This window comes from Anopheles darlingi, chromosome 2, assembly GCF_943734745.1.
Source record: "Anopheles darlingi chromosome 2, idAnoDarlMG_H_01, whole genome shotgun sequence".
Lineage (NCBI taxonomy): Eukaryota > Metazoa > Arthropoda > Insecta > Diptera > Culicidae > Anopheles > Anopheles darlingi.
In genome coordinates, this window is record NC_064874.1 from 28,634,403 (window position 1) to 28,659,402 (window position 25,000).

The window sequence follows — 25,000 nt, forward strand, 5'->3', positions numbered from 1 at the left end:
GATTGGGGACGAAATGGTGGGGCCTGGCGATTCGCGCTGATCGTGGCACACGAACTCTAGTTCAATGCCCTGATCCTCCATTTGTCCACCGTAGGTTTTACTCTCGTTGATGTACTTTTTCGCCAGGGCCAACGTCTTTTCACGTCGTTTTTGCTCCTCTCGCTCGATCTGTTTACGTACCTTCATCAGACGCCGCGCTTCGGTGAAATTGGAAGCGAATTTGGGTTTCTTTGCCTTCTTGAGAGCTTGCCATTCTTTCTGAATCGAACCGAGTGTTGCATCGTTCGTCAGTGCTTCGCCATTCAACAGCTGCTCGAGCTTGTTCTCATCCACGTTCGTTAGCATCTGATCAATGACGACTGGCTGCACAGGGAGCACGATCGATTCGGGTTTGGCCGCATGCTTCAACATTTCGGGACTTTTCTCCGAATCATCACCCGACTGAATGCCGGATGAGGAAGAGTCTAAGCGACCGCACTCGCGCGTCGGTGTCACAGTTCCACGCAGCAGCTCCAGCTCCAGTGTTCTATCACTGCATCCTTCCGAAGCTTCCGAGGGGATAGCCTTTTCCTGGTCGGTTTTCGTATCTTCTGCTCCTGCTACCACCACGCCTTCGGTAGCAGATTTATTGCCCGTTTCAGTAGCAGCTGATGATGCTGATTCTCCCGGGGGTTTAGATTTTTCCTCACCATCCCCATCGGAATCTTTGTCACTTGGCCGTCGATTACCTCGCTGCTTCAAATGTTCCTGGTAGTGGTCATCTTCGAGTTCTGCTTTCACATTGTCATCGGCTTCTTTAGCGGACTCTTCTTCTAATGTACGATTTTCACGGTTTTGCTGCTGCTCTTGATCTTCTGTAGGTTGGTCCTTCTCCGTTTCTACCTTATCGTGATCCTTATCTTGCGATGGACTTACTGGTGTCGGTTTTACGTTCGTTTCATCGTTTAGGCTGCAGCTACTGGCCTCAGAAAGTTTCTGTACTTTCGGAACACTTTTCTGTTCGGAGCTGCGATCGTCCACTGATCGCGATCCTTTAGTGTCATTGTCGCTGATCGAATCTTCGCAGATCTTTAACGAATGCTCCGATAGTGATGATGTGTCATCCTGCGTGGAGAAATTGGCTGGTGCCATATCTTTGGTTTCTTCTGTTGTGGTGCGTTGTGAGGTACTCTCTTCTGTAATGAAATCAAAAGGAAGGTGAAAAATCGTTTCGATCCTCAGCATTTGCGCATAACGCCTTACCATCTGCCTCCTGCTGATCGCGTTGACTTCGGTCGGGTGACTCATCGGCCGCACATGCAATCGCTGACGATCGTCCGGTACCAACAAACTCATATCCATCTTTATCGAAATCGAACGTAATTTTCTTGCCCTCTGGTTGATCACCAGTCTGGCTATCTGATGAATCCGTTTTCTTGTTGGGCGAGTGACTGGAGAACAGCGTTGGCATCTGAGCCTCTTCCGTAATGTCCAAGCGCTCGTTCTCTTCCGAACGCTCCAAGTCATCCGAGGCAGACTGCTCCGTAACGGGTAGCAGCTGGCTGTTGCTCGATACCTGCGACAGCTGAGAGTCGTTTGTCGGGCCAATCTCTTGACTGAAATCGGAGTCTTTGGTGACGGCGATCTCCTTCGATTCCTGGTCATCGTTTGCAGCCACGGTGTCCTCGACTGATTTCTCTGTCACGGCGGTTTGCTCATTTTTGTCACTTTCCACCGACTCTTGGGAGGTCAAGCCACTGATGACCGAAGAGTTGGAATCGTTGGCTTCTTCCTTCACCTTGCTCGGAGAACGAATCTCTAGCGGTTCAAAGGCAGGCGACTCGAAGTCATCCTGTTCTTTCGAATCATCAACTTCTTCTTCCCTGACATCCTCTTCATCATCGTCATCAATTTCCATGTCCACTTCCATGTGCTCCGTTTCCGCCGCTGCCTGAGGCGGTGTCAAGCTGCCCTCGGATTTCTTATCAGAATCTGGACTTACCGCCTCTAGGTCTTCCAGCAACGACTCTGCCCGGGCACCCTCGTTACCGTTGACGGAGGATTTCGGTTTCTCGATACCGAGATAGTTGTACACCAGCTCCTCCACTTTTGGGTGAAAAATTGTAGATATCTTCGGATTTACCACTTGGTCCACGATCCGTTCGACGCCCGTATCGAGGTAACCGGAGCTGGAAGAAAAACAATCTGGGCTCTTGAGACTGCAACAAAGGCTGACCCCCGTGTGCTCGCTTACTCTATGATATTCTTGCGGAGTTGTTCTCTTAGCTGATTTTTGTGTCGTATATTATCGGACCATTCCTGCTCCGCCAGGAACTTGTTTACCGATCCCTCCACTCGCTGACGTAGGTTCTGGTACGCGGGTTTTGTGTCCACGTCGGCCAGGCACTCTTTCCGGAATTGATCGAAAAGGCCCTGCGATTTCAGTTCCTGCACCATCATATCGATGAAATGTGGATCCTCGACCATCCTGCCCTGCTACGTGTTCGATGCTGGATCTAGATGTAGAATTTACAGGAAGTGAAAAAAAGTCCTTGAGCCAACGAAAACCGGAAAATCTTCTACGTTAAAATTTCCCCGATATGTTTTTATTAATTTTCTGTAACTTTGTCGATATCGATCGAACACTTTCCGCTAGATTTTAGCAGTTTTTCCTCTTACCTGAACGTTTTCCTGAAGTTTTTCCTCTTGCATTCGCCGCGTTACCCAAACAAACACTCCGACACTAGTGCTGACAAACACTCCGACACATCAAAAGCAGATAAGATTATTTTACGACTATTATATGACTGGTACTCGTTTATATTGGACTGGTGTAAACCCTATGTGTTCATCCCATATGTGCCGGTTGTTGTGGTTCAAGCGCGGTTTTCCATTTTGCAGAATTATTTTTGATTTTTTGCGGAATCATGAATGGATACAAGGAAGATAACGATCCTGAAGAGAACCCAGAAGAAGATTCTGAAGAAATTCCCGAAGAAAGTCCTGAAGATTATACTGCCGTTGGCTGCGATCCCGTAGCAACATTTCTGACCAGCGTGAAGTGCAGCACGAATAACCTCAACGAAGAACTAAAGTAAGTGGCGCGATGAGAGCATGGCGTATTTCTTTAATTGAAGCTTCTCTTCCTAGGAAATGTTCTCTAACGTACGATCAGATCAGCGGCCTGGTGGAAGAGGATTTACGGCTGATGGGGGTGAAAAGCGATTTGGCCATCAAGGAGATTCTATCCGAGTCGTCGCAACTACCGAAGCAACGACGGATGTACGATAGGTAGGTTCGGATCATTTTCGCGGATCAGGTTACACTGGTCTTACTTCACTCTCTTAAACTTCAATATTGCAGAGTTCTGCGTACAGAGTTTCACCCTCTCGAATATGCAGAAACCGTCGCTCGGAATACTGTTGAGCATTTGGAAAGCATTAAAGTATTGTTGAACCTGACGCAGCTGAAGCTAAAAGGCACAATTCCAGAGAACGTGCTGCTAGATAACCACATTTACGCTTCCGAGGTTTCTCTTAAGCTTTGTGATAGAATTCACGATCGGCTCAGTGACATACAGGCCATAGTAGATCCCAACCAGACAACCGTTCCTAACAAACGAACGTCGTGGATACAACAGGTTACACTACCAGTAATATTTCTATCCGGTGTCCTTCTGGTGTCTATTTGTTGGAAAAGAGCTGGCTTCCAACTGATTTGACTGGCTAATCATTTTCATTCCAATAAAAAGGTAAATTTATTTGTATAACTGGATTTCAAATGTTTTTCTTTTAGCTTATCATATATTTCCATCCTGCCGTAATCTTTCATTCAAACATGCATTTCTTCCTGCTAAACATCTTTTCGTATGCATCAGTTAAATATTGGCTTATCGATAAACTGGACGTAAGGCTGCTGAACGCGCTGTTGGTACTCGATCAACACAATTTTGTTGATTCCCTTCTTCAGTATATGCCTGGGGACGTAGAGCGTCAGTTGGGGTCCCGCCAGCGGCCAGTAACGGCCAAGGTTAAAGCCATTGATAAACGCCAACCCTTTGCCCCACACATGTGTGTAAAGGTAGGTGTCGTGGATCGCATCCCTATTGATCACGAATGTGCCATAGTAGACCTGGGCCCCGGCAGCAGTCAAATCATCGGCCTCTTCCTCATCAGCCGGTGGCCGGTGGTTAATGAAATTTTCCATATACTGATAGTTATCCAATGGATAGGTGGTTATGGTCCAGTTGTATAATGGCGTGCCTTCGATCGTTACCGATCCCAAGATGCCCTTGAAATCGTTGGGAATGTTGTAATTAATGCGACCCTGGTTTTCCACCAGTATCTGCAATCTATTGCCCGATCCGATGCTGAGCGGAATGGAATGGACATTGGTCTCTCGTGATAGAATACCATAGAACACCTGTATAAGAGACAAAAAAATAATATCAATTATAAAGAAACGCGTCCCCGTAAAAGGCATGTTGATCCTTACATCATCCACATGTACATAGGCACGATCGTGAACTTGATCGATTGTGAGTGTGTAAGGATCGCGATTGAGGGTGGATGGCAAAGTTGTCTCGTACAACACTAATCCAGAATGTTGGTTTAAAGCTTCGAAGGTAATAGGTTGCACTTCGGTGATCACACTAGTGGATAACATCGTGCGTCCATGTTTCGATAGGATGGATCCACGCCGCTCTAACCATACCGTATCGAGGGACATCTTTGGTAGCGGTGCTGGAGCCGGTACCCCTGGGTCTCCGAAGTGCTTTTTGGAAAGGGGACAAAACGAAGGCAATTACAAATGCTGGGAATCGTCATAATATTGCTCCGTGCGTTTAGTCTTACCTCGATTAATACTTTGCGGATTTCGAAATACTTTTCCGTGGGATCACCTGCCTCGTCTAGCGGAGCATCGTAATCGTACGACGTTATATCCGCACCGTACTTACCGGGACCAATGTCATTCGCACCGGCTGTAAACCCGAAGTTGGTGCCACCGAAGAACATGTAAAAATTGACGTTGACCTTTTGGTTCAGCATCAAACGCAGCGTATTGATTACCGGTGCGCTTTCCACCCGTGCCATCGGTTCCATCCAGTGCGTAAGCCACCCTGGGTAAAACTCAGCATTCACCAATGGTCCTTTGGGTAGAAACTTCCGCAATCTTCTCCAAAACACGTTCGGGTCGTTCGCTAAAATGACGAACAAAATCGTGAAATGATAAACTTTAAGTACATTTTGGCCACCAGATGTGGATAGTTTTTACTTGAACCGAAATCCAACGTTGGTAGTATGCCCGGTATGGATCCGCAGCGCAAAAGTTCCGGGCCATCATTGGTAAACATTACTGCTTTATCCCGCACAAAATGTTCTAAATGACGAACCGGTTTGTAAGTAATAACGGTTACGATCAACACAGCAACTTTCATATCATATCTTACCGGTAATATTCTTCATAAACTGCATATACTGTTGATCGCAAGCACTGAAGGAACCATACTCGTTCTCGATCGAAACCATGATCACTGGACCGCCATTACCGTAAAGATGGCGGCTGATACGTGGCATTAGCTGGTTGTACCAGTTTTGCACTTCCCTCAAATAGTCTGAAAAGTGGGAATGGGAAAGGATTGCGTGAGGTTACTAATTACAAGGCATATCTGCGTCACCCATTTCCTGCACTAACCTATGTCGTATGTTCGCAACTTAATAGCTGGATACTTGGTGAGGAGCCAATGGGGGAATCCTCCCATATCCCGCTCGGCGCAAATATAAGGTCCAGGGCGCAGGATGACGAACAGGTCCTCGGATCGTGCCGTTTCAATGAACTTTTCCAAATTGGCAATGCCATCCCAGCTATACTGCCCAGGCATCGGCTCGTGCAGCGACCATTCGATGTAGCTACGATAGCAGGGTTTGCTTTTCGCTTAAGTACTTTGTCATTTCATTCAAATTAAGCTTCTAAGAAACCACCGCTTACTTACGTCATGACCGTATTCAAGCCTGCGGCCCTCATCGAACGCAGGATGTGTCGCCAGGATTGTGGCAGAGCACGAAAGTAGTGAAATGAACCCGAGATAAACTGAAACGGCTGGCCATCTTTTGTGAAGGTATTGTTCTCGTAGTTGATATCGAATTTTCTCTGTAAAACCATAGGGGGGGTCAGGCACTAATATGTCAAACATAATTCTATTGCGCGACATAATCAGACGACTTTGTGCACACTTACACTATATTGATTTGCCCCGATAACTGACTGCATACAGCATCCCGCAAGACAGAGTGCCAGAAGCACCGCAATGGGCGTCATTGTGGTAAATTTGTAAAACACCGCGGAAGCACTGATTCACGGCGCCACTTCCGCCCGGTTAAAGATCATCCGCACGACTGTAAATATATCCTCGATCGTGCGGATGTTATCGAAACTGAGGAACCGAAAAGACACAAGTGGCTGAAAACCGGTTGTTCTTTTGCATTAAAGCCCACGCGTGCGAAAAGGTTCGTTCAACTTGGTTCTTCTTTTAATAGTGTTCACTGCGCCCACGGTGTAAACTCTTCACATTGATGAGCAACGGACTTTATTCTATTATTAATTTTATTTTATTAAAAACAGTTGGCAGACGATCAACAGTCTGCACCTCCTAATATTCGATTACAACAATACAAGACGTTAACACACCTGACACGATGGTCTCGTCAGTTACCAAGCGCTTGGGATAGAGTGATAGAAATTAAGGGTAAATGGCGGCTTTAATGGGTGATTAATGAACACTCTTGCTCTGATCGCCACACTCGACCTGTACCACGATGCGCTCGCTACCACACACTAAGCTCTGTGCGATCCCGGTCTCGAGTCGCGAGCTACTGAAGCGCATCTTATCGCTTACGGTGCGAGACCTAATCGAAACCCGCGGTACTGCGGGGTAGTGTCAAGTGTCTTGCTGGGAATGTACCACCCCTTGCTGCTGGGTAACCCCACGCCCGTTGTTCTGAATAGATGATCCCGTTGTCATGTTTTGCTATCGCAAGCACCAAAGCGAGGCCTCAAACATTAGGCGGTGGCGACTGAAATAGAGCCGGGCACACGTGCACCAATGGTGAAAGCTACTTACAAAACGTTAAATTGCACGAACATCGAGATATAGCTCCTGAACTATAAAAGAGTATGGAAAAGCTGGGATGACCATGAGGCAAATGCTTCGCTTTATTCGAATGAAATATGGGTCATCGGTTTCGACTTCGCGATAAGACATGCTAGAGGGATAGATAGCATGCTTTCGATGTTAATATGATGCAATCGATCGTGGTTTTCAGTTGAATATTGGAGCGTCGGTAAAGTACATGCATTGACCGTTTTCTAACTGTTTTTGATATTCAATGAGAATCAAATAGTTGTCCTTCGGTTTCAAGATATGCCGTGAAACGAACAGTGTCTTCTGCGGTCCGACCAGTGGCCAGTACCGTCCAATGTTAACGCCATTGATAAACACCACACCTTTACCAAACTCGTGTGCATCCAGATAGGTATCAGCTAGCTCGTTGTGAACATCAAAAATACCATGAAAAACAGCCATTGGTTGCACTCTGTCCCCTTGGTCGTATCTTATAGTCCGTTTCTGACCAACCTGCTTCCGATGATCCAGAACTGACTGCTTTAGCAGTCTGGATTCATCAAGCGGAATCCCGTACATGGTCCAGTTCAGTATTTCCTGCATGTTGATGTACACCTTGCCCACGATGCCTTTGAAGTCGTTTGCAATGCCGAAGTTTATGCGTCCTTGATTCTCCACCATAATGCTCAAGGTTCGTCCTTTGTCCAGACCGATCGGCATACTGCTGACGAGGTTCTCGCGTGAGAGCACACCTATAAACTGTTTATCGACGAATACATATCCACGATCGTGTATTCCTTCCACCGTTAGTTTATAAGGATCGGTGCGAATATCGTCCGGTATGAGCGTTTCGTACAGCACTAAACCAGAGGCTTGGTTCAGGGCTTCGAAGGTCAACGGTCGATTGCTGGTAACATTGATCGCGGTAAGCTTTTCGCGATATACGGGATCCAATAGACTACCAACCGTAAACAGGCCCACGCAGTCAATTTTCATTTTTGGAGCTGCAGAACGAAGAGAGGAATTGAGAATTAATGTATCTAGCGGACTTGCGGTTTCAGTTGACCTACTTGGCAGTGGGAGTGAAACGTTGGGCCTTGGAAAGTATTGTAAAATGGTGTCCCGAAGGGTGTAGTATTTTTCAGTCGGATCACCGCACTCAGTGAGAGGAGCATCGTAATCGTAGGATGTGATGTCGGCTACATATCCCCCCGAACCGGCACTGTTAGCTCCAGCGGTAAACCCATAGTTGGTTCCACCGAAGAACATGTAAATGTTGACGTTCACCTTATTACGCAGCATAAACGCCAAACTGTCGGCGACCAGTTTCGTATCCGTGTGGGCCATGTGTGCTTCCTGCCAGTGCGTTAACCATCCGGGGTAGTACTCTGCGTTGACCAGTGGTCCCTTCGGTTGCGTCTTTCTTAGTCCCGTCCAATATCCATTGATTTCGTCCTCTACAGGGAGAAGAAGCAAGCCGGTATAAGCTTGGTAATACATCGCAATAACTCCCGGCGGCCGACTTACCGGTACCCGGTCCAAAGTCCAGTGCGCTAAGCACTCCCTCTATTGCACCGCAAGTCTCCAACCCGGGACCATTGTTTGTGAATAGTACTGCATCGCTTTTTACGTAACGAGCTAAAACCAGTGATCGACGGAACGAATTAGCTTATTGGCCGGTTGACATTTCGAGGCCGGTCTCTCGAACCCGTACCTGTTTCGTCCCGTAGCCAGTTGAGGTACTTGTGATCACAGGCAAAGTACGATCCATACTCGTTCTCTACCTGCACCAGAATGATTGGTCCACCCTGGCCGTACATGAAACGTGCTAGACGTGAGAACAGCGCAGCATACCACGATCGTACTTCACGAAGATAGTCTGAAACGGCAATTACATTTCAGCGATTAGTGTCGATCGATCATGGTGATTGTGGTCGAACCGTAATCGCGTACTGTTATCGTTGGTGCGCAGCAGGATGCCCGGGTACTTGTATAGCAACCAGGACGGAAAACCTCCCATGTCCCGTTCTGCACAGATGTACGGTCCAGGACGCAGGATGACATACAGATCCTCCTGCATGGCCAGCTCAATGAAATGCACGACATCCGCCATACCCTCCCAGTTGTATTCGTTTTCTTTTGGATTGTGCAGTGACCACTCGACGTATCTGAAACGAGAAACGAGTGAATCGTTTTCCCAATGAAATATTTCAAAACCCCGTCCTCAAAACCCCGGGCAACTGTTCCTTCTTATCGCCAGGATGGCGATGCGAGGCAATGGGGCGGAAACGTTACGTACGTTGTTACTGCATTAAGACCGGCGGCACGCATCGCACGGAGAATCGGTTGCCAGCTTTGCGGGAGGGCACGAAAGTAGTGAAACGATCCGGCCACATACTGGAACGGTTTGCCATCCATAACGAAGGTATCGTTGTCATAGTCGATCGCGAACGAGCGCGATGCTTGTCGCTGCTGTTTTGGTGATCATTCACAAACACATGATCAAAACATGCAACAAAGTAACATTCACCAGAGAACAGAACACTGTGAACGGACTAAACATACCATAGTCAATGTAACTGGCAGCCCCATAAGAATACACCAGGCACAAAATATTTTGAATAACATTCTTCTGCCGTTTTTGCGAATGGCTACGGCCTCATCAAACGCGACCTCGAACCGAGCAGCTCACCAGCGGAATGTTGTTGATAGTTCGTTAGCGCTCTGTTCCAAGCGAACCGGCAGCTTCGACTGATAAGCGTCGGCCAGTCTGCTAGCTGCCAGCTGCCGATCGAGCCGATGGTAAGAAACAAAACGATAGAATGCAACGCAAAGGGGCCATTGACATGGGCCCGCGAGCGCCTTCGGAATGCTGCCAATTATTCAATTTAAGCTCAGCATCACACGGCGTACCATCATCGCGATCGCAATGGGATCGGAATTTCGTTGTCCCGGGAATGATCATGAGTCGGGTGCGTCAGTGAAGTTCGAACTGATCGTCGTTAGATTTGGATTGTTTATTTCTTGTTGATTTTGAAATGAAAATTGCTTTCATAATGTACGATAATAGAACCGCGATGTGAATTAACCTTAAGCTTCATCGAGGATAGCTTTCGAGGCAAAGTGCAGCATACGGTCAGTTGGTAGTTTCTGCAGCTCAACCACCACGACCGTATTACCGGTGGGTTTCAGGAGGTCCTTCGGCAAGTACGTGGTAACCTGTGGTCCGACAACGGGCCAGTAGCGACCAAGGTTGAATCCGTTCACGAAGATGAAACCCTGCAAATCGTGCATGGAAGATGGATGGAATGATTGCGTTAATTACTTGCATCTCATTCGGCTATAGCTTTGACTTACCTTGCCCCAACCAGCCATGTTGAGGTACGTGTCATGAATATCGGCCGTGGACACATCGAACACCGCACTCAGCACGATCGGTCCATGGACGGCCATGCCGCGACCGTTCGCACCAGGTCCTCCCGGAGCGCTGTTCACGAACTGTTGCAGTTTGGCGTAATCATCGAACGGATAGCCTGTAACCGACCACTCACCCTCCAGCGATAGCTCGTGCGGTTCGTCGTACGTTTGTATGGTCACGTTGCCCAAAATACCCTATCGGAGTAGAACAGCCGATCCGATTAGGAAGCGGTGCGCAGCTTCCGCTGTGCCCGTGGAAAGCTGCGGGCGGGTTAAATGAACTCACCTTGTAGTCATCGAGAATGTCGAAGTTGATGCGACCCTGATTCTCGACCAGCAGCGACAGTTTCGAACCAAATCCGGCCGTCAGCGGCAGTGCGTCGATGGCGTTCTCACGCGCAAGCGTACCGACATAAAACTGTGGCGAAGAAGATCAGTAGACAGTGACAGTTATGCTTATCAGGGCCCACCAGATATGGTCAGTGGTAGAAGTATGTATTACCTCATCCTGGTAAACCTGTGCCCTATCGTGAAGCCCGTTGATAGTGAGCAAACTAGGGTCACGTGTTAGCTTCGGCAGTGTGGTTTCATAGAGCACGAAGCCCGAGTTTTGATTGATCTCCTCGAAGGTGAGTAGCTTTCCGGATGGGTTAGTCTGCTTCGTGCCTAGAAGCTCACGTCCGCTCTCAGACAGAATCGAACCGATCGTAGTCAGCTGAACGGATTCTAGTACCATTTTCGGGGTCGCCTCAGGCACTGGCATGATGGCGAGCGGTAGATACTGGGAATTGTACGAGCCATACGATGAGCCAAACCAATGGAATTTTATGTTGCGTTTGCTGCCTTACCTCGCCAATGATGTCGCGGAATGCAATGTACTTCATCGTCGGATCACCGGCCTCATCCATTGGTGCATCGTAGTCGTACGAGGTAATGTCCGCCATGTATTTGCCCAGTCCCCAATCGTTGGCACCGGCCCAGAATCCAAAGTTTGTGCCACCAAAGTACATGTAAAAGTCAACGTTCCATCCGTCCTTGAGCATTTTGCGAAGCGTGGCGGCTAGTGGTCCCGCCGGGCGCCGCTGGTTTGACTCCTGCCAGTGCGTCAGCCAGCCAGTGTAGAACTCGGTATTGACCAGTGGTCCCTTCGGTTGGTACGAGCGTACCTTTGCGGCATGCGTATCCACCTCCTCGTCAGTCATGAGGCCAAAGTCCGTCGTTATGAACACACCATCGATTTGACCACAACCGATCTCATCGTCGTATGGACGGTCGACGGTGAACAGTACCGCCTTGTCCTGCACGTACCGGTTCGTTTCCTCCTTCAGGAAGTTCAAATACGGTTTATCGCACTTTCCGAATGCACCGTACTCATTCTCGATCTGCACCATGATGATGGGACCACCGTTGCCGTACATGTACGGTTCCATACGGCTCATCAGCTCACCGTACCACTTCTTAACCTCGGCCAGATAGTTGGCATCGCTGGTGCGCACTTGGATGCCGGGATATTTGTTGAACAACCAGTACGGCAATCCGCCCTGCAGGCAAAGAAGCGTTAGTTAGTCATCCAACAACCATCACGAGTAAAAAATTCGTGTAACTTACGTTGTCGATTTCGGCACAAATGTACGGTCCCGGGCGTAGGATCACGTACAGATCTTCCTCGATGGCTGCCTCGATGATGTCGGTTACATTGGCAATGCCCTCCCAGCTGTACACGCCATCGCGTGGATTGTGCAAGGACCACTGTACGTAAAGGTCGACTGCATTCAGCCCACCCGCGCGCAAAGTGCGTAGCTTCGTGCGCCAGGTTTGTGGTAGTGCTCGGAAGTAGTGGAACGATCCAGCCACATAGCGGAAATCTTTACCATCCATGACGAACGTATCCCGTTCATAATCGATGGTGAAGGATCGTTGAGCCTGTTGAAGGAACCAAGGGAATCGTAATGAAAAGCCGATTAAGTGAAAAAGGCATGGTGATAGCGGACGAAAATGAGTGTGGTATGGGGCTTTCTATGATTGCGATGTTACCTCGGCAAGGCCTGCAATGGCCAAGCACACAGCCAGAACGATCGGATGGAGTAACATGTTCGAGTTGCTACTCCACTTAAGCTACCCCACTGAATTTGCACTGAAAGTGTTTCCTCACGGTAGTAGCCCGTGCGGTAGCATCGACGATTGGCAAAATACTGATGAAGCTTTCTGCACGATGGTACAAACGAGGCATCGTACATATCTTATGCGCGACCTTAACGGCCAATCGTGCCACGTACACAGTTGTGCTTTGACCATTATAAGCGTCACCATCGCTATCGGTAGGAAGGCAGTCTGGTTCGGCAACAACATTGAAACACCACGCGACCACACATCCTTGTGTCGTTTGATTTATCGAGGTTCTCATTACACACGAGATAAGACGCTTCTCAATGCATTATGCAAATTGTTTGTTCCAAGCTTCCCCTGGGGCGCCCTTTTTTGGTCAGCTGTGTGAACCTATCACCTGGTTACAGCGGATGTCGAAAGATTGAAGCACCGTACAATGGGTGAAAATATCGAGAAGCTCCTGGGAGTCTTCCTATCATTCGGTACGATAAGATTATATGGTAATGGTGATTGGCGGCAGATGAACGTGTTTATCAAATCTTACATCGTCTCCATCGTCGTCACTTTGCAGTCCCAACACGAGTCCAAGGGTGAGACCCACGATGGCCACCAACACTATAGCACAGATTCCCAACAGTTTTGGTCTACGCATCGTATTGGGGTATCTGGATGATCCGGAATCCTAAGCTCGACTGATAATGAGGTGCCAACTGGCTAATCGTTTTTATACGCCACAGGACCATTGATTGATAATTCAATCTTGCTTATGATAATCCACGGGGACCCAATCGTAACACACGTTGGTATCTCTGCGCGGTTAATAGCGTCGTGGATGGTATCTCTTCATGGACGGCATGTGCGGTGTAGCATCACCCACCCATGCAATCGTCTGCCTGGTAAGCTAGTATGTACCCTTTTAATGCTCTAATTATTAGTTTTAGACATTGTATGAACTTGTGAATTATTCTGCTAATGTGTTGACTTGTTTTCTTATGCACGATTCTTATGCACACGAGGTAAGAATCGAATAACGAGGATTTCAAGAATATTAGAATCAACTCTTTGGCGTATATTATAAGACAGTTTTCTTAGTATGCCTGTTAATATTCTTTTGAAATACAATCAAATACAAAACGAAGAGGGACCAGAACAGGAATAAAAAGGATGAAACACAAAGACATGTGTTGTCGCTCAAGCTAAACATGTCCACATGTCCACCATTTAACTGGTTCAATATTTTAAGCGTGTCTATAAGATTGGAGTTTATTCACTAGACAAACAACAATTTAAAAAACAGGTAACTTTTTCACTAAATACTAAAAACATTATCTAAAATAAATTGCACATGGTTCAGCGGACCAATTTAAACATGCCGCACTGTTATTTGAACGCAAGAAAACTTTATGTACCGGAAGTGTGCTCAAGAAAATGGCTTTCTTTGTTGTTCGTTCAAACCAACTCGCAGCGAAACGTGTTCGTTTTGAAGCCCGTAACACGTTGTCCAAGTGCAACACGTGGATTACGAACTCCAAGTAGGTGCCATTCAATATTTCCGGCACCGATGCAAGGATTAAAGAAATCTCTTTCAAAATATATGTTTAACTTTCCATCCATCACAACAACAGTCTCCCTGTTTGAAACCGTAGGGGACGCGTTTTACGAAGATGAATTCGTATGAACGTATCATCTGATATTCAAGAAATCCGATGATCAACCCTTTAATTTTATCTTTAACGAAGTGCGCGTCTTCATCTGGCATTAAAGGCTACCCGGTACACTGACCGCGGGGTACACTGACCGCGGGGTACACTGGCTACAGCAATTGCAGCCAGGTGGTAACGGTTATGTTTGTTGCAAAGCTTCTCCCAACATTTGCCGCTGACCTGCTTTATAGTTGAGAAATGAAGAAATATATTTATTTCATAGGTATTTTTTGTATTTAACAGCTGAAGTGGAAATACAAATCGATCCCGAACGAATTAGTTCACCAGGAATCCGAACGAACTAATTCATCCACCAAAGACATCCTCAAACAACGCCGCACCCAACGTGTCATGTTCGTCGACAAACGGGGTTGCTGGCGGATTTACCAACACACACGCCACCATTTTAAGCTCGGAAGTCGAACGGTTCGGACGTGGACGCACGCTCGTCCGTCGTTCTATTGGTTCTTCGAGGCGTTTCTAAGTTACTCTAGTGCGTAGCTGGTGTGTATCTTTTAACTACGGGGCATCACAGGTCGACTCTCCGCGTGTTTTGTGTGTGTGTTTTTTTTTTGGGTAGACCACCCAGCAAGTCCGTGTGCTTCCCTTTTTAGGGATGTCGATACCTCCCAAAATCGGTTCGGTGCGTGGCTTTGTGGTCTCCCTTAGTTGGTCTCCTTCGCGGTTCTTCTGTCTCTTCCAATCGTGTTTGATTTATGATCACAGTTCCGGGTGACCGCTTTGCGTGGCGTTTGCCTGTTTTTCCTCTTTCTCTCTTGGAGTTTCAAGAAATACCATACAAGACGTTCCCTTATCAGCAAGGCCGCGTGTATGTGAACTGGCACGGCAGTTGAAAGCGACTCGCGAGCTTCCCCGGGGTCGTCACGGTGTCGATCACCGGCTGGACGCCAGCCGCTCGGAGACTCGAAGATTTTAGAGAAAGAGGTGAAGTCACCGATTACGTCAATCTTTGTCTTTTTTTTTTGGTTTGTTGGCCATGCCAAGGCCGGTCTGCGGGAAGCGCCACACGCAAAAGAACGCACATCTATTCTGTGCTCATCGCGTTTCGTGTTCCCGGTGTGGTGGAATGTGATGCGTTCTCCCTCTCCTCTCCGGAAAGGGGGGATGGTAGACACGCATACACAGGGTGTGGAACAAATATTCGTTTTTTTTTGGTTTTTTATTTACTAGCAGCTATTTGCATGTCAATTTAATCCATTCTTGTTTGATTACTTCCAACCCCCTTCCCCTATTTGCATCTAGTTCACTACAGTGAGTGCCAGAAAAAAGAGGTTCACCGCAGAACAGTGCGCGTTGAATGATCGTCAGTGTTGTGTGATCGTTTTGTGTACCTGCTGTGTGGCCTTCGCATCTATCCCAGTGGTTTTTGTGCATCACCTTCCCCCTTTGGGTACGGGTCCGGTAGTGGATCGGTTATTACGCGGCCACGGCGTGATCTGTCGGCGCGATCGCGCCCCGTAAGAGAAAGTGTCAAAAGTGTCGGCCCAGTCGGGGGTGCGTGCGTGCGTGCGGAATTGGAGACAGCGCAAACCAAAACAAAGCGTGTCAAGTGAAATAAAAGAGGCAGCAGCAGGAGAAGAAGAAGAAGAATAAGAAAAAAAGGGCAGCCTTTACCAACCCCAAACAAGGTAAATCGGAGAAATTCCCCTTTGGAAGCACGCGGCACAAGTGCCGTGTAAGCATCATACCACCCTCGGGGGTGCAATATTCACGTACCGTCGCGCGAGTCTGTGTGTGTGTGTGCGTGTGTATGTGTGTTAGAGAGTAACCAGGTAAACGACAAAGAAGGCAACGGCTACCACCAGCAGCTACCACCATGATCCACGTCGGTGACAATACCTGGAACCTGAAGGTCTTCATCACCGACCTTCAGGTGACGAAAACGCTGCGTGTCCGGGGAGATTTGCACATTGGAGGCGTTATGCTGCGCCTCGTCGATCCAGGTAAGGCTGCAATCGCTCGTAAATGTATGGGTGTGTTTTAAGGTGCATGATGCTGCAGCGGAGTCTATCTTTCTCTTTCTCTCTCTCTCTCGTTCTCTCTCGGCCTCGAGAGAGTGGTGCAATTGCACACTTTGCCAGAGATGGGATGGGATGGTGGGAGCCTTAGCAACGGGTTGTGGGGGCTAAATTTCAGTTTCGCCCATGCGCGCGGAGACTTAAAGTTGCTCCAAGTTGATAGACGGCGCAGCCACTTGAGCCACTGTAGGGCGGGACGGAGGACGAAGAGGAGGAGGAAGGAGGTGCTGGTAGACTGGTTCACCCCGGTGATCGATGCATTGCGACGCGCATACAGATTTCTCTCTCACTGCTGCACGACAACCCAACGACTGCTGTGTGCAATCAGTGCACTTGGATGGAATGCACTTTCATGACGAAATCAAAAGTAGGCGGCGAACTCGTCAATAATCGGCGAACCAGACTTTGCAAGTGGTGGGACCATTTGGTGTCGTTTAATGATTTTTTTTAAAGCAACTCCTACAAATCTTGGATACGGTAAAGCGATTGTGGGATTTATTTATTTAAATAAAGAATAAACAACTTGCTTACTAGATTTCTTTTTCAAATTCTAGGCTGAGACGAATGTGGTCAAATGACATAATGGCATCTAACTCGTAAATTAAAAGCCTTTAAATATGGCCAAATTATTTCTGAAATATTGGCCCCCCGAATGCGCCATACAATGTATCGCGATTTTTTCCCGAATCTTATTTCCATCTGCAACTGTTCCCGCTGTTGCTGCTGTTGCTGCCACTGGTGCTGCTGCTGCTATTAAGAGCTCCATGCCCAACCCCCAACGGGCCACTCCATTCAAGGCCCCTTGTGGTGTTACCGTCCTCCGTCCTCGCGGGGAAGGGGTTCACCGTGCGGTTGTGTGCGTGCCCCGCTACTTTTTGCGTGCCACGATCTCTTGAATTCGCTCAACCCGCGTCCGACTTGAGCGTCCCATGCACGGCTTGCTCGGACCGCGAGCACCGCGCTGTTGGAACAATAACTCGTTCTCGTGGAATGTCGTCAGCGCGAGGAGTTCAGCAAACAAGTAAACACCAACACTGGCAAATCGCGAAGCGAGTGATAAAGATTGCAAACATGCGGAGGGGACGACGACGACGACGATGACGACGAACAGTACACATTACCGGACCTGGAATGTCCTGGTACAGGGGGAAGAAGGAGGTGCAGTGGGTGAAACGACGGAGAAGGCGAAAGCAATTCACCTCTATTCCGGCGAATCTCACCAGCCGGATGTTCAAAAACGGGTGTTGGGAGGGGGAAGGTGCCAAGATGCCGATATGGCCGGATGTGCGAGTTTGCCGCGCGATCCCCCCAGTCTCGTATGGTTGACTCATAAAAACGAAAATAATTGTTCAACCTTCGGGAGGGTGCGCGCGCGCGAGCAACCTCGACGGAGGATCTGGTTGCCCGCTTGCGTCACCACTCTTTGCATAGACGTGATCGGAACTGATCGGGTTTGCATGGTTGAGCGAGTGTGGCTTTATTGTTAACCCCCTATTGTTCCTTCTTCAATCGAAGATAATGCCAAATTCGATTATTCACTTCCGAATTGTGCCGAGGTGAATAATCAAATTAACGTTCCCTATTGAGATTGATGATTGATGAGATTCGGAAATTAAGTAAATGTTTCTAAAATGGTTTTATATCGGACGTTCGCTCCAAAACGCACTGAACCGGTACGGCGTTCGTTCCATCGGCCGGCGAGCGAGTTATACTTATTTACATTCGATCGATCCTCGCGTCTTGCGACGCACACGGATCGAAGCCTGCTGCCGCGGCCGGTCAAGCGCGCTTGGTAGAAAGCAGCCAGCAGCCAGCACCACCAGCACCACGATCACCCCCCGGGGGAACTTACCATCATCGATCGATTCACGGCGAGAAAGCGGATCTCTCTGTGGTACTGCTCGGCCTGCTGCGACGGTGGCTGGTAGGAAGATTCGTTTGGCTTCGTTTCCGATATTTATTAATAGAATATTTTCGGTTTATTGAGCCTTGGAAAAACGCGAGGGTGGCTTGGAAGAGCTAGGGGTAAAGACGCGGGGTTGGTTAAATGTGTATTTTCCTTGAGACCAGAGATGTGTGAGAATCGAATCGATTAACGAGCATAGGAGGGAGAGAAAGAGAGAGGGAGCGTGAACGAGTGGCAGGTAATGAATGATCTAGCACCGCGAAGGACTCGCGAAGAGAACTACGGCTCAGCGTGATCTTCAACACACGGCACGAGATGACGACCGAATTCGGTGTCTCGATCGAGCGGCACTTAACACACACGGAAACACAAGACGACCACACCGCGGTGGTTGAGGTGGGGTTGGCGATGAGAGTGCGATGCACACAAAAGCAACACAGGCAAAAACCTTAACTTCACCGTCTTCTAAAGTAAAGTTGATGACGCAGCGACTCACCAAGCCAGCGAACGACAAGACGATATACCGCGACAGAAACTGCGATCATGTCGCGCACACGCACACTACCGCTGCTGCGCGAGAAGATAAACAATCGCGACGCGACGATCCCGCGATCCCCACAGCGGTGGACTCCACAAACACCAAGCCGCGTGGTTGTGCGTGTTGGTGTGGCGTCTGATCGTCAGCCAGGCGCCTCCCCCTCGATTCCTTGTGAAGCACCTGATGAAGCTGAAACACCAGAACATTGCGCTTCTCGCGATGATAAATCATCGTTTTTATAAGCCAAGCTTTTGCTCTAGTGCTAGACAGTGTCTGAAAACAACATGGAGGAGGGGGTGCGGGGAGGCTTAGATTTATGGCCGGCGGACTAGATCCCTCCACTTGTCCGGGCGTCTCCCATTTGCAAGCAAGCTATACAAGGCTGCCGTTTTGATTAACATTCCGAATGCAAGATAAGACGATGCTCGTCTGGTATAAGACAGGCAGTAATGAGTTGTTACCGTCGGGGACTGATGGTCAATTAAATCGATCATGTGATCGCTGGCAATAGTATACTCGTTGTTCGCGAAGGAACGCAAATGGTCTTGTTTTGACTTGGCTCGATGTTCCCGAACCGAACGTAACGATCATCTGATCACGCACTTCAATCGCAGCATCATAACAGTTTCTAGCTAGATGCAACCATAGCTGATCGTTACTATACAGGCAAACCTGCTTCTGGTACGATTCAGCTTATCAAATTCACGCAACTCGATCTCTCAAGTGGATCGCGCGCGCACAAATCAATCGTCGACGATCAAACCAACACATCCAACTGTGCGCGGTTGCTGCAATATGCTTTACCGCTTCGCGTGTAGTCTCTTGTCTCTTCCCAAACCCCCGGAACACAACCGGTACTGTTTGTTCTTGCTGTCCATTACCACCAGCACACCCGGACGGCACCCTCCAAGGAGCGAACGAGGCGCGCGCGTGCGACGATACCTTATAAGGAACTCGTCCTTGGTTCCGTTTTCGTGTTCGCCCCAGGCCCTGATGCTGCTAAGGTTCTGCTTCGGTGACTGTCGTCGTCGCTACGTGATCATAGCGATCGTCGCATCACACCAGCACCAGAACCAGCATCAGCATATTAACCACACAGCGTCGAGCGCGGCGTCTGGGGCTGGTAGCGGCGGCAAAGTCAATCCCATCGCCCTTCACGACGCCCCCTACCTTTTCGTAATTTGGATTCTGTTTTCATCGAGAATAAAAAAAACCCACAATACACACACACAACAGCACTGTACCGCTCCGTCCGCCCGTTTGTCCATCACCAACCAAAGCATGTTTTATGTTTTGTTTATGAATATGCTAACACGAAATAAGCGGCCGCCGCTCGATTCCTTCCTTCCTTCCTTTACCGCCCCGAGACCCTGCTGTGGTGCGGTTCCAGCAGGGTGGGCATGTGGGCATGGTTCGTTTAAGACAAAACACACGAACCGACAACCAGCAGCTGTCCTCCTTTCCACCGTTCGTTTCCGCAACATTCCCCCCCAATCCAAACTCTACTACATTTCCGGTTCACTCCATCCGGTTCACCGTCTGGCCATCTGAGGGAGGGCAACCCTCGACGAAATCTCGGTTCTTAAATCATTCGAACGACGATCCAGCAGCCGCCGGGGGAGTGCGTGCGTCGCGCGGGATGGCGGCAGTTAAATCAACCACGATCCGACACCGTGGCGCGACTCAAGATGTCAGTTTAGTCAGTTCGTCTCATCGTCCGGCACATGGTTAGTGGGGCGCGAGTTACGAGATCCAGAATCGGAAGACCTTGCCTTAATGGCATCGACGGTTCGGTTCGGTTGTATGGCGATGCTGTCTAGCATCTAGCCCCTCTATGGATCGAATACACCTTTGAGTAGCAGAAGCAAGGCCTGCTGATACTTGCCTCCGGGATCTACATCTTTCAACATCGTCTTTACGGTTGGTAGCACCCTGGACGATCTGCTTTGGGGGATCTGGTTCATCCGATTAACGTCTGCTCTCACTTTCAGTAGCAATGTACGTGTGCTGCACGATCATGTTAAGGAAGAAAATTAGTTCATCAACAGCAGCAAAACTCGGAATATGGAAGGAAGTAGCTAGACATGTTATCTTTCTCTAATTTATTTCGAATCATTGAACAAAGAACGTTCATAAATTGGAGTAGAATGTTTCGTTTTCTATGCTCTGCCCTTACGTGTTGTATTTTAACGGTGCGCACTTTACCAAATACCTTATAGGAATACGCATTTGCTCTCTAGAGAGATAAAAGCAAAATCACTCAGCGCAGAAAACTATTAAAACCAGATAGTCAAAGCAACCGTCTCCAAAGGTCTCGGAGCGAAGCGCGCGCGAGTATCTCTGTTTGCTGCGACCGCGATGACGATGGCGACGGCGACGGCGACAATGGTAGCACATGTTTTCCATTTCTGCCCTATTTTCCTCCCGTTTCGCGCCATCCGAGAGTGCGTTCGTTGGTTCACTCTCGAGTGCCGCCCGCCCGAAGCGATGGTGACAGCTGAGAAGCAGCAACCGCCGCCGCCGCCCGCTTTGGACGATGGGGTTAGCCTCGTCATCGCGATTTCCAGGGTGGCAACGCGCATTCTTTTCACTGACCTGGACAGGAGGAGGGGTATGCTAGCGACTCTCGGCAGTACGGCAGCTGCTGCCGCCATGAAAACCCTGACCCAACTCTAGACGCAACCAAAGCAACCCATTCAGCCTAAACCCAAGGAGGTTTCTTCGATAAAATTTTTCTCGTTCCTGCGGGGGGATTAGCTACACGCGGGTGTCGTAAACCGTTGGGTTGGGTTGGCGGGGCATGGGTTAAACTCCACGACAAACACACACGCGGTCTAGCCAGACTAGAGCTAGAGATAGCGTACACATTAATGTGTTGTGTTGTGCTGGTGTGCCAACATTGACATTGAACCGGTGGGGAACGAATCGCGCGCGAACGTCATCCGCCCTATTTTATTCGCTCGTAGAAGGCTTGGCACGGGGGGGAGGGATGGGGTGGAGAAAACTAGGTCCTGGATGGTGTATCGTCGTTCAACCGATAGCACGGCGTCCGCCCAAATGGCACAGCGATGACATTCTGGCGTGGCTGTCGCGAAGTGATATTTTATCGTTTTATCGATGGGCGGATTGACGACACCACAGTCTGCTGGGCTATTTTTCTTCGGGTGGGTCCGGGTGGTAATGGCGGATTGCCTTTTCGCATGGCCAGCGCACAGCCCACCAGGATGAGCTAAGGGAATTTCCGATTTCCGAATGTTCGATCGATGCAAAGGATGCGAAGGAGAAAGGCTCATATCCTGCCCCGAGACCAGGTTGTGCTGACGGTTGGTGGGTGACGAGACGGACGGACGGGTGCTAATGGACTATAAATTGAGTGATTAATGCAGCCCAGAAACTGGGAAAGGTGCGGACCGTGACGCTAGGCTATGGCTCAATTTAAGTCCATTACTTGACACATCGTTAACCTTGAAATCTTGAAGTGAAATTCATTAACAACAAGACGATGAAAGCGATCAATTAGAGATGTTGTATTGTTGGTTTGTTTCCCAAATTAATAGATCAGGCACCAGCAAATGGCTCCCTCGAGCACTCTACACACGACGAACGATGCTTTATTCCTGTAAATTTGATTTAGTAAACATTCATTAAAATGTATTTCACTTTCATTAAGCTGTCCTAGTTGTTTTACGACGAAAGCCAAACCCTGTGCCATATCATTATTCGTATGTTTGCGAATAAGAAGCCAGAAGCAAATGAAGAACGTTTAATATAATTTAATCGCTTCAAATTTCAATATCATTCAAATTAATAGACGATATTAGTAAACAGATGCTTTCATCAGTTGATTTATGTTTTGTAAAGGAATTTGTTTATTTACACACAAACTGCTCGATAATCGTTGCATGTCTTGGCTACATTAATCACTTGAGAATGAGTTTAAGGAAAAAAAGAACATTGAAAAACGGTTGTGGAGTGCACATCAAATTCCATCACCGTCTACCACCACCACCTGCATCACCTGTAATCGATGCAAATAACCAATTAGCTAATGCCTTTTCGTCCGACATCGCTCTCTCCCATCTTTCCGATCAAAACTCTCCTTAACCCCCCTTTCCTTCCAAGGAATCTATTAATAGACTCACCCAAGAAGAATTGCTTTTCTAGCAGACGACAGACTGACGGGAAAGAGCAAAACAAAAAAAACTAAAACGAACTCCACTACGCCGTGGCCAAAGTCGCCACTGAAGCAATTTTCAAATGCCACACCCTTGCGTGGCGTGAAACGCAGAGAACCGCCAATGTTTGGTTTGTTGTAGCGGTTTGTTTTTCGTAAAACAATATCTGGCCGACAGCTCCCCACCACTATCTTGTTCCTTCCCGCACGGTCGGGCTGCTGGCGTGCTGCTGGTACAGGGTCAACATAATTTTTCTCCGTTATTCAAATCTCATAAATACATGTGGCCGCCGGATTCATCTTGGCCAACCCTAGCGGCAGCCGTGGACCCGACCCGTGTTGATGATGTTGGCCGCGATAGGTTTTATTTTTAGCATCAGCGTCTGTGCGGTGCTCCCGTTAAATGTGTCAGTTGCCAATGTGCCGCGTACCCAGAACGTTACATATGTGCGTGTCGAGTGCAGTAGTCTCCGGCCAGCCAGCCAGCCAGCCAGCTAGTTCTGCCACACTTGAAAGGTATGGCGAAGAGGAGTAGAGGCGGGGTATTGTGCGGCATTCCAGCCACATTTCGGTTGGATGTCTCAATGATGATGCTGATGACTGAATACTCGCAACTTTTCATCACGCTAGAAGCGAAATGAAAATTATGAAACCGAAGCCAAATCGCCATCGAGGAGGCACTTGACTTGCGAGAAAGTCCAATAATGCCATCCCAGCTCGCGGTCGGTCGTTCGAGAATCTTTCTCTCGCCTTCGCTTGTTGCGACCTATTTACGCTGACCATTTCCATCCCTCTTCCCCCCTGGCGGTCCCTTGCTGGAATGCAGAATTGATGTACATATTTGCGAGCCGAAGAGGAGATGATGCTGGCGGCTCAAGTATCGGTCAGTTGGACGGACGAAACGGTCGAAATCCTCTTGAAAATTGCGGCAAATGGAACACCCTCACCCCGCGACCAATCGACCCATTTGCCGGGACTCTCCCGTGCGTTAAGAGCAACGCTACGGGTACGCTAGGAGGGGACCCTGGTACTGGTACAATGCTGCTGGTTCTACGGTTGCCAGCAGATGGTTTCGATAAGGTTTCGTTTCGCACCACCATCTGCCCGGGGTGTGGCTCAGAGACACGCTGAATGCTGCGGCGTCTGCTGCTGCTGCTGTTGCTGATGCATAGTTTAAATAACGTACCCCTAGGGGTCTAGGGGATGGATGGCACCGAGAGATGCATAAATATTCTGCTCGGGCTAACAAATGGAACTGTAGGATATGGTACCAGAGCTCGCTCATTCTATGCAGCACTGCAATTTGTGTGACAATTGTACCATTGGAAGGCAGTTAAATGTGGTCGTTTTGTTGCACATTTAATGGCTTTTTTCCCTTTCGGTTATTGCCGTCCGCCGTGTGTAACGGGAGAAAGTAGCACTTCCGATCGTGGCCATAATGGTAGGAAGATGTTTTCAGTCGTTTGGTTCAGCCAAATAAATTTAAAGTGTCGTGCATGATCTCATTCGGTACAGTCTCGAAAGATCGAAAGATGGCTTTGAAAATCTGGTGAAACGTCTGTTTGTCTTAAATAATTTCATGTTTTGAAATGGAAGCTTTTCCCTTCAGAAATTTGAGATATCTCGGATGGCATTAGTTGTGACTGTGGTTGTAGCTAAGCTGGCATTGTTTAATGATTTATTAATAACAATGATTTCATACCCCAATCTCAATTGTTCGTTTGAGACAACGATTTACAATTCTACAATCTTCAATCTAAAGTCAAAATTTAAATTTTTCGTATTAAAAAGAATGCTATGTCAAGCCATTAGTATTGCCTTTGTTAGGCTTTATTAATATAAATTTGTGAAATTTCAAAGTGATTTTCTACTAAATTCTTTCTTGGTCACAGCAATCTATGGAATTCACTCAGTCACAAACATATATAACATTGAAATGTTTAGTATAAGGAAATGGCATTTTATTTGAGAAATAGATGAATAGAACCTTTACAGAGAAAAAAAATCTTGTTTATATT

At 48.1% G+C, this 25,000-nt stretch overlaps 6 protein-coding genes across 11 annotated transcripts in view; 2 read left to right on the top strand and 4 right to left on the bottom strand.

The window, feature by feature from the left end:
• The window catches only part of LOC125949502 (biorientation of chromosomes in cell division protein 1-like 1), a 3,340-nt gene extending 626 nt beyond the window's left edge, over window positions 1–2,714 (bottom strand). The window contains exons 1-4 of one of the 2 annotated variants that reach the window (XM_049676612.1): window positions 2,659–2,714; window positions 2,234–2,495; window positions 1,243–2,168; window positions 1–1,175 (exon numbers count right to left, since the gene is read on the bottom strand). The exon at window positions 1–1,175 is cut by the window's left edge and continues 626 nt beyond it. In XM_049676612.1, the coding sequence (XP_049532569.1) occupies window positions 1–1,175; window positions 1,243–2,168; window positions 2,234–2,466 (2,334 nt within the window). In that variant the 5' untranslated portion in view covers window positions 2,467–2,495; window positions 2,659–2,714. Of the gene's footprint in view, window positions 1,176–1,242; window positions 2,169–2,233; window positions 2,550–2,658 lie in introns of those variants that run through there. The other variant, XM_049676611.1, reaches the window with a different exon arrangement.
• Window positions 2,715–2,860: 146 nt separating this feature from the next.
• Window positions 2,861–3,738, top strand: LOC125949556 (uncharacterized). The gene is made up of 3 exons (XM_049676691.1): window positions 2,861–3,073; window positions 3,130–3,270; window positions 3,343–3,738. The coding sequence occupies exons 1-3, from the start codon at window positions 2,907–2,909 to the stop codon at window positions 3,698–3,700; spliced, it is 666 nt and encodes a 221-aa protein (XP_049532648.1). The 5' UTR covers window positions 2,861–2,906; the 3' UTR covers window positions 3,701–3,738.
• Window positions 3,728–6,358, bottom strand: LOC125949515 (beta-galactosidase-like). Its single transcript, XM_049676635.1, has 8 exons — window positions 6,217–6,358; window positions 5,972–6,129; window positions 5,674–5,888; window positions 5,429–5,593; window positions 5,254–5,358; window positions 4,833–5,179; window positions 4,474–4,752; window positions 3,728–4,401 (listed from the first exon to the last, which is right to left on the bottom strand). The coding sequence occupies exons 1-8, from the start codon at window positions 6,295–6,297 to the stop codon at window positions 3,853–3,855; spliced, it is 1,899 nt and encodes a 632-aa protein (XP_049532592.1). The 5' UTR covers window positions 6,298–6,358; the 3' UTR covers window positions 3,728–3,852.
• A 922-nt stretch (window positions 6,359–7,280) lies between these two features.
• LOC125949513 (beta-galactosidase-like) lies at window positions 7,281–9,818 on the bottom strand. The gene is made up of 7 exons (XM_049676632.1): window positions 9,665–9,818; window positions 9,399–9,571; window positions 9,053–9,267; window positions 8,814–8,978; window positions 8,627–8,737; window positions 8,170–8,556; window positions 7,281–8,103 (listed from the first exon to the last, which is right to left on the bottom strand). Exons 1-7 carry the CDS (start codon window positions 9,725–9,727, stop codon window positions 7,298–7,300), a joined length of 1,920 nt encoding a protein of 639 aa, XP_049532589.1. The 5' UTR covers window positions 9,728–9,818; the 3' UTR covers window positions 7,281–7,297.
• A 284-nt stretch (window positions 9,819–10,102) lies between these two features.
• On the bottom strand, window positions 10,103–18,355 carry LOC125950555 (beta-galactosidase-like). 2 transcript variants are annotated; one of them, XM_049678656.1, is made up of 7 exons: window positions 18,217–18,355; window positions 12,125–12,439; window positions 11,365–12,057; window positions 11,019–11,297; window positions 10,803–10,934; window positions 10,457–10,711; window positions 10,103–10,378 (listed from the first exon to the last, which is right to left on the bottom strand). In XM_049678656.1, the coding sequence occupies exons 1-7, from the start codon at window positions 18,220–18,222 to the stop codon at window positions 10,190–10,192; spliced, it is 1,869 nt and encodes a 622-aa protein (XP_049534613.1). In that variant the 5' UTR covers window positions 18,223–18,355; the 3' UTR covers window positions 10,103–10,189. The 2 variants fall into 2 exon arrangements, with proteins under 2 accessions (XP_049534613.1, XP_049534612.1); XM_049678655.1 differs by lacking the exon at window positions 18,217–18,355 and adding an exon at window positions 12,551–12,693.
• LOC125950554 (unc-112-related protein-like) overlaps window positions 14,736–25,000 on the top strand; it is a 17,569-nt gene continuing 7,304 nt past the window's right edge. For 2 of the 4 annotated variants that reach the window (XM_049678651.1, XM_049678654.1), the window contains exons 1-2: window positions 14,736–14,829; window positions 15,589–16,289. In XM_049678651.1, coding sequence (XP_049534608.1) covers window positions 16,163–16,289 — 127 coding nt within the window. In that variant the 5' untranslated portion in view covers window positions 14,736–14,829; window positions 15,589–16,162. Of the gene's footprint in view, window positions 14,861–15,588; window positions 16,290–25,000 lie in introns of all 4 variants that reach the window. The other 2 variants (XM_049678652.1, XM_049678653.1) reach the window with 2 other exon arrangements.